This window comes from Mastigoproctus giganteus, chromosome 14, assembly GCF_048544385.1.
Source record: "Mastigoproctus giganteus isolate SK-2022 chromosome 14, ASM4854438v1, whole genome shotgun sequence".
Lineage (NCBI taxonomy): Eukaryota > Metazoa > Arthropoda > Arachnida > Uropygi > Thelyphonidae > Mastigoproctus > Mastigoproctus giganteus.
In genome coordinates, this window is record NC_143588.1 from 60,501,308 (window position 1) to 60,515,975 (window position 14,668).

Genomic DNA, 14,668 nt, shown 5'->3' on the forward strand with positions numbered 1-14,668 from the left:
CCATAAGAAAAAAAAATTAAAGCATATTCAAAAACAAACCTAACCTATACTATAAGTATTTAAAAATTAGTAGTAGCTACTCCCCACTTGCTAAGCACGTACTTGACAAAACTTTTCATTCGGCATTTGTGTAAAAAATTAAGTGAATGTACCACACTATGTACAGAAAAAATATCTTGCTAGTATCAACCTGAGAAAAACAGTATTTCTGAATTGAACTGTATACATCTTTATTCATCACATATTTTACATATTTATTTGATCCACATTAATATTTAGTTGGTTGACAAAATTCTGGTCAGAGCAGTTCCAATGCATACAAGCATGATATTGAGGTATTTATTTGTATTCAATTCTGTAATTGAGTTTACCACTATTATGTGCCTGTAAAACCTACAAAAAATAAAGAATATAGCTTCACCTGACTGATTATGTACTTAGAAACAAAAAGCAAAGCCTAGACTTTAAAATTTCTAAATAGCTGGTAAAGGTTTTATACAATTTTATATCTACAAAAATTTTTTTAGTAAGACCTGATTACTATTATTGCCATAATTATTACAGTTATTTGTTTCTGAATGTGTGCCCCTAAACAAAAGTCAAATACCTGCCACCTACAACATCTCAGGGCAGAATAATATATATATTATGCTTTTTTTCAGTATAAAAATTACCAACCCTAATATTTGCACAAATTATATATGTGTGTGTACATTTACATACATATATAACATCAACAAATGTTGCATTAATAGCTGCAATTGAGCAGTAAGGTAGTTCTTTTTTTTTTTGTAAGTTTCAAAAACTGGAAGCACCAACTATGGAAATGTAATTAGCTTCAATCCAGCATCCGACGCACCATATAATGGAGAATACCACCATGTTGAAAGTACATTAATTCTACTTCGGTGTCAAACTGCATCACAACTTCAAAACTACGACCATTATCCAGCTGGAAAAAATAAAATAATTCTGTAATCAAGGACTTAAATTTAAATAAATGGTAAAGTTTTTTTTTTTTTTTTTTCAATGAAAATATAACTTCTTGTACAAAAAATAATTTTAAGGCACATGCCAATCCACTAGTGAAAACAAACACATTTAAATACTTTTTTCTCTACATAAGCATTAAAACAAAAAGTGATAGGTAAAATGTTTCAAGAGAAAAAAAAATAAATTTTGAAATCACTTTTTCAAATTTTTTTTCAGAATATTGGCCTGTTTACAAATAAAATATATTGAGTATATAAGATATTATTTTATGTATAATTTTATATATTATTTTAAATAATATATTCTTGTCAACACTGACCAAACAGGAAATGACACTTAAATTTGAAGGAAATAAAACAAACTCATAAAGCACAGAATAACTAAAAGAAAAGGGAAAATTCTAAAATGCCAGTGAGAGAGTCCATTTTTTGCAGGTTTAATTAAGATTTCAGAAATTGAAGCAGATAGAATGAATGGAAGAAAATGTCAAGTAAAAACCCCAGAATGTTAGTGAGACAATATGCCTCATTTATTGGCTAAAGTTGTCACAAGCTAAAAGTATGAATTTGTAGAATATAAAATAAAATTTGCTTAATGAATAATAAGCAGGAAATACCTGGGAAGAATTAAAGAGAGGAATTCAGTTGCTGATGCCTATTTCTTCATGGAAGAGCCAAAAGGCATTCCAAAGGAAAAACACAAGAAGACCCAAACATAAATAACCATTGACACTGTTTCTAACAAGGATAAAGTACATAATATTTATATTTCAAAGATTAAAGATTGCTCTGTAATTACTAAAATATAAATAGACTAAAGTGAAATTAAAATTTTAAGAAAGAACCAAAAGATACAAAATTTTGAAATGTGATGGAAAAGCATTCCAGGTAGGAAAGTAAATTAAAACCATGTAAAAGTAGTAGTAATGGCAAATGATGCAAAACAACAAGCTCATATAGAATCAGTGAAATAAAAAAAAAAAAAAAAAAAACCCTACACAGTTTACTCATCTGTACCATCCAAGAATTTATCTAATTCTTCCTTGAATTTAGTCAACTTATCCACTACCATAACAACAGATGGAAGCCTGTTCCAACAATCAACCACCCACTGGCTGAAGGCAAATTTCCACACATCTTCCTGCAACAATCCTTCCTCTACTCGAATTTATTCCCCCTTGTGTGTAATTTCACCAAGTGGGAAAATGCCATTAACATTCAGCTTACCGAATCCATTCAAGGCTTTAAAACACTTCAATTTGAACACCCTTCAACTAAGTCTTTCTGGGAGAAAGACTTAGAAAAGGGTGTTCTTAGAAAGACGCAGTCTTTCTAAGAACACCCTTTTCACCATTGTGGGTGCTTAAGGGTGTTCTTTCTAAGAACACCCTTAAGCACCATTTGTTCCCTTAGAAAGACTGCATCTTTCTAAGGGAACAAATGGTGCTCATAGAAAGACTGTCTAACAGCACCCTTTTGTTCCCTTCACCAGTCCGGTTGCCCTTCTCTGCACCCATTCCAGCAGATCTACATCATTCCTAAGGTCAGGCTGCCAGACCTGATATAGTACTCAAGATGCAGTCTAACCATGGCCTTGTACAAAGGGATAATCACTTCCTTATGCCTGTATAGTTTCTGTATATCATTGACAAAACCCCATGAGTTGTCCAGGCAGCATGCACCACTCAGAGAATTTCATGACTGACTGCACAATCATCCCCAGGTCTTTTTCATTTTTCTCTACCCTGAGTGTAGTACCACATAGTTGATAAGTTACTCTGGGGTTACTTCTACCTATATGCAGTCCATCGACCCAACTTTCTTAGATCTTGTTGCAATAGCTCACCCTGATGACTGTTGTTAACTATCCTGTCAACCTTTGTATCATCTGCAAACTTAGACCTAAGTTTTGAATGCATGTTACAGATTTGTTAAAGATGAGAGTGTGATCATAAAGCAACTGTTGAACTTTCATCAGGACTCCTGAGATGCAGAGAAAGTTCTGGAGCAGAGATATCAATGGACCAACATCAACTGAGTCAAAGGTAGTGGTGATATTAAGGAAGCAATGCAGATTTTCCTTTTTCTGTGAGGTTGTGTAAATCGTGGAAACAAGTTGAAGAAGACACATTTCAATTGAATGTGTTGAGATGCCACAGTGATTGATTACAGAAAATCTAAATATTCACTAGTCTAGTTTAGAAACTGTTAAGTTAAAGGCAATCTTTTGAATAGATTAAAGGCTAATTGAAAAATATCAAGAATGCATTCAAAATTGATTCTTACAACCAAAAAAGGGACTTAGAGGGGAACAGGTATCCTGTGTGTGTTATCAGACACTCAGCCTAAAACACTGATGGATCCAATATCTCTCTATTACAGAAGATTTAGGAGACGTCCGGTTGGCTTGCCTCCCTAAAATCCACTCATGGACACCTTCTCGATGGTAAGCCCTGTTACGTCACTTAGGTGGCAACGAACGTGTAGAGTGGTTCTCTTCAAGATGCCTGGTCAGCGTGAAGAGGAAAAGACCAAACCCTCCAGCAATGAGAGCACAACAATACAAATGGCTCTCAGTCCCCAGCAGCTTCCACTCTCTCTCTTACGGCAGCGAGAGGATCAGAGTGGAAGCAGAGGGTGCTAAGAATCTCTGGGTACGACCAGGCTGCCATGCACGGAAATTGATCTTGGCCTGTTATAACGTACGATCACTCATCGGTGAAGACAGGATATTAGAGCTGGAAAAGGAATTAGAAAATGTGAATTGGAATATCATCGGTTTGGCTGAAACAAGAAGAAATGAATCACTTATAAGTTTATCAAGTGGAAATCTGCTGTACACCAATGGAAACAGTGAAAGGAGTGAAGGTGGAGTTGGGTTTCTGGTCCATAAAGATTTTAAAAACAACATTTTGGAATTCAAAAGTATATCACCAAGGGTGTCAAGACTAATACTCAAGATTTCTAAGAGGTACAAGCTAAAGATTATAATGATTTATGCACCAACATCGAGCCATGATGATGATGAAGAGGTTGAAGAAATGTACACTGAAATTGAGAGTCTTCTAGATGAGCAGAAAACCCACTACACTATTATTATGGGGGACTTCAATGCTAAGGTTGGAAAAAGGCAAAACAGCTCAGAAAGAGGAACTATAGGAAATTTTGGAATTGGTGAAAGAAATAAAAGAGGTGAAAGACTTGTGGAATTTGCAGAATCTCAAGGAATGTCAGTAATGAACACTTTTTTCAAGAAAAGGGTGAACAGAAAGTGGACATGGAAGAGTCCAAATGGATTAACAACTAATGAAATCGACTTCATCCTCACTAACAGAAGATATATTGTGAATGATGTTACCGTCCTGAATAAGGTAAATGTTGGAAGTGATCACAGAATGGTAAGATGTACACTTGATATAGATGTAGGAAAGGAAAGGAAAAAACTGACTCGAGTAAATAATACAAAGGTCTTTGAAATAACAGAGGAGGAGAAAAAGCAGTATGTACTGGAACTTAAGAACAAGTTTGAGCTTCTGCAGACTGCTCAGGACCAAGATATCGACGAGGAATATTACAACTTTCTGAAAGTGATAAAGCCCAAGAAACCTATAGGGAAACAGAAATCCAAAGAAGAAAAAATTAGTCAAGAAACACTTGTCATGATGAACCATAGACGACAAATGAAGAGCAAGAAAAACACTGACAGGGAGAAAATTGAGTATACTGAGTTATGCAAAGCCATTAGAAAGAGACTCAGAGAAGACATAACAAGATTTAACACAAGAAAAATAGAACAAGCATTAAGGGAAAACAAAGGATTTAAATCAGCAGCCATGAGCAGTAACACAGAAAGACAAATGATACTGAAACTGAAGAATAGCAATGGTGTACTTATAAACAGCAGAGAAGGCATAATTCAAATAGCAGAAGACTACTATAGAGAATTATACAAGGAGCGAGGGAATGATACCAGCAGTGGGGAAGATGGATTGCAAAGTAGCAACACATACGACATACCCGATATTCTTCCTGATGAGGTAGAACATGCATTGAAGAAAATGAAGAATCGGAAAGCCCCGGGGGAAGATGAAGTTACTGTAGAGTTGTTAAAATTGGGAGGAAGAGACATAACACAAAAACTGGCAAGGCTCTTCACAAAGTGCATTAGAAAAGGTGTGATGCCTAAGCAGTGGAATAATGCAATCATAGTTTTGCTGCATAAGAAAGGAGATAAATCAGAAATTGGAAATTATAGACCAATTAGCTTGTTATCCCATATCTACAAGTTGTTCACAAGGGTCATTACTAACAGATTAGAAAGAATACTTGATGAGAATCAACCGAAAGAGCAAGCTGGCTTTAGGACAGGATTCTCAACTATGGATCACTTTCACGTAATATCACAGCTAATGGAGAAAGCAAATGAATATAAAACACCATTATGCCTGGCATTTGTGGATTATGAAAAGGCATTTGACTCCATACAGCATAAGGCAATGTTTCGGGCACTGGAAAGACAAGGCATAGATACTCCATATATTATGATTTTGAAGAAAATATATGAGAGTGCTACATCCTTTATTAGACTAGACAAAGACAGTAGCAAATTTAAAATCGAGAAAGGAGTTCGACAAGGAGACACAATATCTCCGAAGCTGTTTACTGCTGCCCTTGAGGAAGCTTTCAGAAGATTAGACTGGTCGCAGAAAGGAGTCAATGTGAATGGAGAGTACCTAAACCATTTACGATTTGCAGATGACATTGTGGTCATAAGCCACGATCCGAAAGAATTAGAGGAAAATCTTAATCAGTTATGCACAGTTAGTAAGGATTTTGGACTAAAGATGAATATGGCTAAAACAAAAGTAATGATGAACAAGTATGCCATGGAAAGGGAAATAATGATTGAAGGAGCAGCAATTGAAAAGGTGGAGTCATATACTTATCTGGGACAAGTTATTAGCTGTAATAATGATAAATGGCTGGAAGTCAAGAGAAGAATAAATTTTGGATGGATAGCATTCAGGAAATATAGTCACATACTGAAGAGCAATATCCCAGTTTGTCTGAAACGTAAAATAATGACTCAATGTATACTCCCCACCATGACTTATGGAAGTGAAACTTGGGCACTCACCAAAAGAATGGGAGAGAAGCTAAGAACTACACAGCGAAGAATGGAACGAATTATATTGGGAATCAGACTGTTAGATAAGAAGAGAAACACATGGATTAGGCAGCAAACTCAAGTAAAGGACATTCTTATCAAAACTAAAGAACTAAAATGGTCTTGGGCAGGACACATAGCTCGAAGACATGATGACAGATGGACTAAGAAAACAACAGAATGGTACCCAAGAGGAGCTAGAAGAAAACCTGGAAGACAAAGGCAGAGATGGATAGATGAAATTCATGAGTTTTTGAGTAGTAAATGGATGGCCAGTGCTCAAAACAGAAGGAACTGGAAAGTTGCTGGAGAGGCCTTCATCCTGCAGTGGATTGAAAATGGCTGACGATGATGATGATGATGAACCAAAAAAAAACCTTCTCCAACACTGTTTATCACTATGATAAACAGTGTTGGAGAAGGTTTTTTATTTTTATTTTATTATTTTTTTTTTTTTTAAAGGAGCATCAGCAATTAAGGCCATATTGCTCCACTTATGCTGTCTGTAAATTGTGTGTGTTCTGTTGTTGATTTTCTGTTTGTTGAACGAAAAACCAGAGTTTCTAGGACAATAAACGGTGAAAGTGTAGTGAAATTTAATGGTTTGATTTTTTTTTGAAATTTGATTCTATAAAGTGGCTGAGTCTAGTGATATGTTAACCAGTGACTACTTATTCAGGGCTTATGATTATTTCTGACCAGACCACGTAGTCCATCCTCTCAGCAGTAGCAGCACTTGTAAACATGTTGGCTGCATGTTTTGTTCTTGCACCCTTCAGTTAAAAGTGATTTTTGTGTTGTACTTATGTGACATAAATTTATATAAAACTAATACAGTTTCCATTATAAAAATGACTAAGCTATTTAACTTAGTTACATAGCAAAAATTTCAACTTCAAAGTCTTGGAATGAATTACCAAAAAACATTGTGTATCGGGTTCACATTATAATATTTTCATAATGCAATGGTGTCTCTGGAATGGATTGATATCGAAAAGCAAGGTTCCACCCCGTACGTGCCAGCAGATTATAATAGCACTTTGTGCGCATGGTTCGAAACTGTCGATATATTTTCGATATGCAGTATTTTTATTAATTTTAAGAAGCTTTGTGCTTTGTACATAAATCATTTGTACGTAAGTAGAGGAGTGCCGGTATAATGAAATAATTCTATTTATTATGGATTGTTAGGAATGTGCTACCGATTTGGCATTAATGCTATTTTACAGTTAACGATTATACATACAATTTGATTTTATTACCTTGTATTGGATCCAATATAATTTATTATGGATCTGATTTAGTGGAGGCAGATTTGCATTAACCAAATTATGCAAATAACGTAAGTTATTTGCATAATTTGGTTAATGGTCTGTGAACAGCACACCAACATTGGTTTTAATTTTAAAGTGCCAGAGACATTTATGCCTAGTAGAAGTGTTAGCCTGTCAAAAGTAGCCTTGAAACATGGTACAGACTTATCTTCATGGGCAATGAAGGCTCAATGGAAATTTCTTTCAATAAAGTCCAGTATCGTCAACATTAAAAATGAGATCAGGAGGATAATTACCCTACTCTACAATGGCTTTAAACTCTGCAGGAAATGCTGCAGCTGCCACCTTGCCACTTATTCAAGATTTAAATTACATGAACCATCCCGTGCTACCTAAAAATGTCTCGTCACAACCCTCTTTTTTTCTTAACATCTTCAAAAATTTGACTTTGCTTTATCAGTAATAACAGCTTCGGTTAACGGAATGTTTTTTTGATTTAAGTCATCCACCCACAATGACAATTTCTCCATTTTTTCTAAAAGTTTACTTCTGCTATCACTCACTTGCATCGTAGCATGTTGCTACGATGACCATTTTATCTGTATTTTTCATTATGGTATTATCCCCCCACCCCCTAAAAGAACCAATTTCATTACAGTATCAGAAAACATCTGCTTCAATTTGCCTGGGCCGCTTCTTCTTAGGGTAATTGTAGTGCACCTGATAAGATGCACGACAATTATAGAAATGCAAAATCTTCAACAGACGTTGCACATAGTAATGTCATTACCTTAAGAAGAAGTGGCCCAGGCAAAATTAAGTGGGCGTTTGTTGGAAATAATATTGCTGTAAAATTGCTTGTGGAGATAATCCCTACACAGGCTGCTGCGTAAGGGTGTGTGTGTGTGTGTGTGTGCCCGTAATGTGTTGGCTCCAAGGCTCATCTCCACCTTTGTTCTTTGTGATGGCACAGAAACTCTAGGCCACTTCACCACCAGGGAGCAGCCAACACCTGGGCAGATGCTGCCTGACACCTATCCCTAGGCACAATGAGCCTGGTCTGGGTCTACTATCCTATATGTGTGCTTATGTGCACAAAATCCTGCACCCACAGATGGCTCCACACACCACTGAGGATAACTCTCATTTCTATGCTGTTTTTTCACACCATATCTGGTATTTATAGTTATAGTTTTTTGATATTTTTGGCCTTCTGGTTTCAAAACCGTCATTATTGTGAATCATCGCAAAACAAACTATCCTAAACTAAAGGCTACCTGTACAGTATTTACCAGATACCTCCAGGAACCACATTATGTGTGGCAGCTAACAAGAATAGAGAGTGACTTCAAGTTTGCCGCTGATTATATTGGCTAGGTTCTACACCCTACAATAACCTGGTGGATAATATTAATTTTAAATTAAATCTAAATATTCACTACTCTAGTTAAAGTTAAAGGCAATCTTTTGAATAGATTAAAGGCTAATTATAAATAACTAATGGTGTTATTTCAATACAAACTTATAATGTTATCCACTGGTATAACCTTCCTACAGCATAACAGCCAATTATGCCCAGTGGGATAACTATTTATATATTTACAATCTTCCAACCCATAGTACATCAAAAATTAACTTCATTGGTTTGGGAAAACATGTACTCTAAAATGGACAGATAATGCTGATTAATGGGATAATCGGCATTATCCCATTAATCTTTATTATCCCATAATGTATCCCATATATACTTAGGATACATTTTCTTATTCTCGACAAATAATGTGCCAGCCAGTTGGGCATTTACTGGCCCAAAATTTTTTTAAAAGTTAAGAATTTTGATTTAATCCTGAAGGAGTCAGACTAATTTTTGTGACATATACAATTCCAAGAGTAACTGTAGTGTTAATTATTACAAGGATAAAAGTTTTTCGAAGTTTCAAGTTACAGTGTGGTCAGTCAATGAGTCTTGTCTGAGTGCAATAAACTCAGGGCACAAAACCAATGGGGGACCAGAGGCATTCAGCAACCCAATTTGGATTAATGTCAAGATGAAATTTACCAACTGTAACACTAATAACTGCATTCATATGGTTCATATGTTACTTAATGAATTTTATAGGCTTGTACCATTTAGATTTTGGTCACACACATCTCTAATAATCAGATATAAAAAAAAAATTCTACATATTGGCAGTTAGCAATGGTAGCAATGTTAGGAAACAATGAAGGTTAATAGTTACCTATGGTTAGCAGTGTGGTGACAAAGTGCAATATGTAATAGCATAATGACCTTATAAAATTGATCCTCAGTTTCACCAATTTAGTATCAATTCACATTGATCTAGGAATGCTGCTGTTTAAACAGTTTTTCAAATGTGGAGACTAATGCTTGAAAGCAATATATCCTTTTTCTCACAATGCATGGGTTCCATATATGATCACCTCAAAAATAATAAAGGAAAGGATTAAATAAAATAAAACATTGGTTAAATTATTAATTATTCACCTTAACTGAAGTCTGTTGACGAGGAACAATTTTTTCTGGAATAACAATGGTGTATTTTTCCTTGCCTGTCAATCCAAGAGTTTCTGCATTCTGTCCATTAAGATACTGAAGAGGAATGATCCCTACTCCTACTAAGTTGCTACGGTGGATGCGTTCAAAACTTTCTGCTATGACAGCTCTGACACCCTAAAGCAGTTGAGATTAAAATAATGTACACAAACTGAAAGAAATAGAAACTGCTATTTAAGAAAGCATAACTTTAGTATCTGCTGTGGATGTCATGAAATCCATGACAATATTCAACAATTGTAACAGATATTTAAATCTTACTTCTAGCTTGTGCTGCTCTGCTTCCTTGGGTTATTTTATTGGCCCGTGCTTATTTATTTTTATTTGGAAGCTTGATTTTTAATTTTAGCTTGTATGTAGATAGCAGTTGGCACCTCTTCAGCATTACTTGTTATAGCTTTCAACAATTGGTTTAATATAGTACAGTCAGGTATGCTACAATGAACAAATGCTACAACGAACAGTTTTATCAATAAAATCAGGATGCAACAATGAACACAAATGCTACAATGAACGCGAGGAATACTATTGGCCGATATAGCATGCACATGCACATGATGTGTCGGGGCCTTCCCGCTTTGATTAGAGGTCAGTTATCATCTTTGTAATCATTTGTAAGGTTCAGTTATTAGTTTAGTTCAGTTATCTGCTTATTTGCCCTTTAGCAGTGAAAATATTTTTTTAAAATTATTCTGCTATGTATATAAAATTTTAGCCATGAGCTGGCAAAATAGAGTGAGAAAGCTAATTAACTTAGACATTAAGAAAGAAATAATTTCCAAGCGAGAAAGTGTTGGAGATAGATATAAGTGCTGAATATGGTATGGCTAAATCAACAATCAGTACAATTTTAAAAAACAAGGAAGAAATAAAAAGTACACAAGTCGCGAAGGGAATCTTTAGGTTAAGCAGTTCACGTAAAAGATGGAAACTCTTCTATTAGTGTGGATTAATGAAAAACAAATGGCAGGTGATTGTGTCAGTGAGGCAATTATTTGTGAAAAGGCCAAACAATTGTTTGAGGAACTTGGTGCTAAGTACAAGCCTCTAGTACAAGTACTGGTTCTGTGAAAGAGTTTTTTGGCACCAAGGGATGGTTTACCAGATTTAGGAAAAGGACTGGATTACACAGTGTTGTGATGCATGGTGAGGCTGCCAGTGCAGATAGGGACACTGCTGAGCAATATCATGAGAAATTTAAGAAAATAATCGAGGATGGAGGCTTTCTTTTGTAGCAGGTGTTTAACTGTGACGAAACTGGCTTTTCTGGAAGAGAATGCCATACAGAACATAAATCACAAAGGAGGAGACCACCTTGCCTGGCCATAAGCCAATGAAAGACCAGCTTACATTGCTCTTTTGTGCCAATGCTTCGGGTGACTGCAAGGTCAAACCACTGCTTGTGTACCATTCGGAGAACCCCAGAGCTTTTAAAAACATCGGGAAAAACCGCCTTGGAATCTTGTGGTGTTCCAACCAGAAGGCTTGGGTGACCAGGAGTCTTTTCTCCAACTGGGTGACTGAGGTGTTTGGCCACATCGTCCGTGACTGCCTTAAGGAGAAGGATCTTCCATTGAAGGTTCTTTTGGTCATGTTCAATGCTCCAGCCCACCCTCCTAATTTGATGGAAGAATTACCAGATGAGTTCACTTTTTATCAAGGTTCACTTCTTGCGACCTAATACACTGGTGTGCAAAACTTAAGGACCAGTCAGGTTTTCACCTGTAGCTTCTCATAGGAATGGCCTGGATATGGGAAAAGCATACCAAAGGAATCTCATGAGGTACAGAAATAATGAAGGAAACAACACCGACACAACAATGGAAACAAAACGGTACAGAGGGACTTTATTCAAAAATGGCAACATAGCACTGGCTGCCATGATACAGATGCATCACTACCAAAAGATGGAACAAAGGAAGAAAGAGGTGGTCTTCAGTAGGAGATATGGCCACCCTAATGTTGATGCAGGCTTTGCACTTCCTGTCCATACTTAGAACAATGTTGTTGGTAAGTTCTTGCGGTAACATCGTCCATTTCTCTGTCAGCGCCATTTTCAGCTGCTGAACATTTTCTGGTGAGTGTGGACATGCTGCTAGGCATCTACCCAGAGTGTCTCATATGTGCTCGATGGGATTTAGATCAGGAGAAACAGGCAGGCCAATCTATACAAACAATTTTCTCACTTTCCAAAAGCATATCAACAGCTGCAGTGTGATGGGATGTGGCGTTATCACATATAAACACGAACTCGGGGCCAATGGCACATGGGGTATCCATCCAAGATAATGCCTCCACAGACGAGAACACCTCGACCACCATATCGATCCCTTTCAGTGATGTTTGCCGGGTGATACCGCGTACCAACCTCTCGCCAGATTAGCTGACGTCCAGAATTGCTGCCAAGACTGAATCTACTTTCATCAGTAAAGAGTACCTTACCCCACTGCGCTGTTGTCCAGTCCTTGTGTTCGATGTACCACTATAAATGGTGTCTCCAATGGGCAGGTGCTAAAGGAACACAGCGTACTGGCCGTTGGGCAAATAGTCCACCTTTGTGGAGTCGCCTAGCCACAGTAAACCGCAATATCCTGTGTCCTGTGCAGCTGGTTTGCAATGGATCCTGCTGTCTGGTCCCTCTTGGCCTGTAGGAGTATATAGCGGTCATCATTGGGCGTTGTTTTTCGTGGACGACCACCACCGGTCCTTCGAACAGCTGTACCTGTCGTTCTGAAGGCCGACCACGCACATGAGATGATGCTATGGGCGATACCGAACTCTGCAGCCACACTCCTTGAGCTTCCCAATTATTCGACCCCGGGTAAAGTCATCCAGATGTTGTCTGTAGCGCTGTATGAAACCGATCGAAAGTCAGTAACAATTGTACTCACCATTCGGTAATTTGCACATAACTGCTGCTTTTATCTGTTCATGTGAGCCCTTTCATCACAATTCAAGTTTTTGCATGTACACCAGCTTTCTACTGAACGGCCACAGTTATGCAAATCGCCACAGGCTGTTTTCGTTTGAGTTTGTGGCTGTAACCTTTAGAAATAGTGTTGGTACTTAAGTTTTACACACCAGTGTACGACACCTCTCCTCCAGCATATGGATCAGCAGGTGATCGCAAGTTTCAAAAACTGTACACTAAGGCACTGTTCAGTAAATGTTTTGAGGCCACTTCTTCCAGTGATGTGACTCTAAAGGACTTTTGGAAGGGTCACTTCAATATAGCGGATGCTGTTTTCCTAGTTGTGGTTGCTTGGAAGGAGGTTTCTGTTAGGTGCTTGAATTCGGCTTAAAGGCCATTGTGGCTGACGCTGTGGCTCCAAGGGACTTTAAAGGCTTTCAACAGTTGGAGGAAGAGCCAGTTTTGCAGGAAATTGTGTGTCTGGGCAGTTGCATGGGCCTGGAGATCAATGAGGAGGACATGGAGGACCACAGGAAGGAGTTATCATTTGAGGAGCTAGCAGACTTCACAATGAAGAGGCAGAGGCACTGAAGAAGAGGAAAGCTTTTGGGGATGAGAATAAGGAAAAAAGTCACAGCATTCCAGCTGAGGACCTTAAAGAGGTGTCTTCTTGCTGGAATAAACCATCCAAACTTATAAAAGATTATCATCCAGATATTGCCACTGTCGAAATGGGCCTTAAACACCTTGATGGCCCACTTTTGGTGGGTATAAAAATCCAGGATAAAGCAGTCAACCCTGGATTCATTCTTCAAAAAGGTGGACAATGCCCTCCAACTGATGAACTTCCCACAGGACAGTCACCCAAGATGAGTAGGAACGATGACTCCTCTCCTTCCACCAATGGAATGTGATTTTTTATGATTTTTATTAGGAAAAGTTTGTTTATATTTTCACTGGGGGAATATTGTTTATGCTTTTCATTTGTGAAAGATTTTTTATGCTTTTATTATGGAAAGTTCGATTATAGTTTTCACTAGGGAAAGATTGTTTATCCTTTTCATGAGCATTAGACTGTTTATGATTTTCAAATTTTATGTACAGTGTTTAAAAGTTAAATAAATTAATTTAATTTTATATTATTTTTCCTGTTTAAATCGTATTGGATGGTAACTTTGCTCTAGACTGCAGGCCTGGAACGGATTACCCCAAAATACATATATTTCAATGTATGCTAGAACGAACAGATGCTATAACGAAAGAGGTTCTAGAACCAGTTATGTTTGTTCTAGCATACCCCACTATAAGAATGTACATCATTATTTGATCACATTATATTTAATTTACATTTTAGTGGAAAAATTTTGCCATAAACAAAAAATTCTTTACACAGTGCCATGTACATCAAAAAACACTGGTTTGCTAAGAGTTAGAGAGAGAGAGAGATAATCTTTTACCCTTCACGGCCATAAAGCCAGGGGCTTACAGTTTCCCAAACTTCCGGGAAAATTGAACAATTATTTACAAAAAGGTAATTTTACAAAGAAAACATATTATAATACAAAGGAGAACTCCTTAACAGAGTTAAATCTGATTGAGCTGGCTTAACATCGAGATAAGAGCACCAGCTCAATCAGACAGGAACAGATGCAAGGTATACATCAGTCATTGCTGATTAGTCCTACTCATCATAATTTTTTTCCGGTAAGTCCGGTCAGCAGCGAATTTGTTCAGGTCGGCGTCCAGTGC

The 14,668-nt window shown here is 37.1% G+C and overlaps 1 protein-coding gene across 2 annotated transcripts in view; it reads right to left on the minus strand.

Moving 5' to 3' along the window:
* Positions 1-268: 268 nt before the first annotated feature.
* Positions 269-14,668, minus strand: part of LOC150075159 (cytoplasmic aconitate hydratase-like) — a 289,211-nt gene continuing 274,811 nt past the window's right edge. For both annotated transcript variants that reach the window (XM_090388696.1, XM_090388697.1), the window contains 2 exons: positions 9,940-10,125; positions 269-952 (listed from right to left, as the gene is read on the minus strand). In XM_090388696.1, coding sequence (XP_090244822.1) covers positions 839-952; positions 9,940-10,125 — 300 coding nt within the window. In that variant the 3' untranslated portion in view covers positions 269-838. The remainder of the gene's footprint in view (positions 953-9,939; positions 10,126-14,668) is intronic.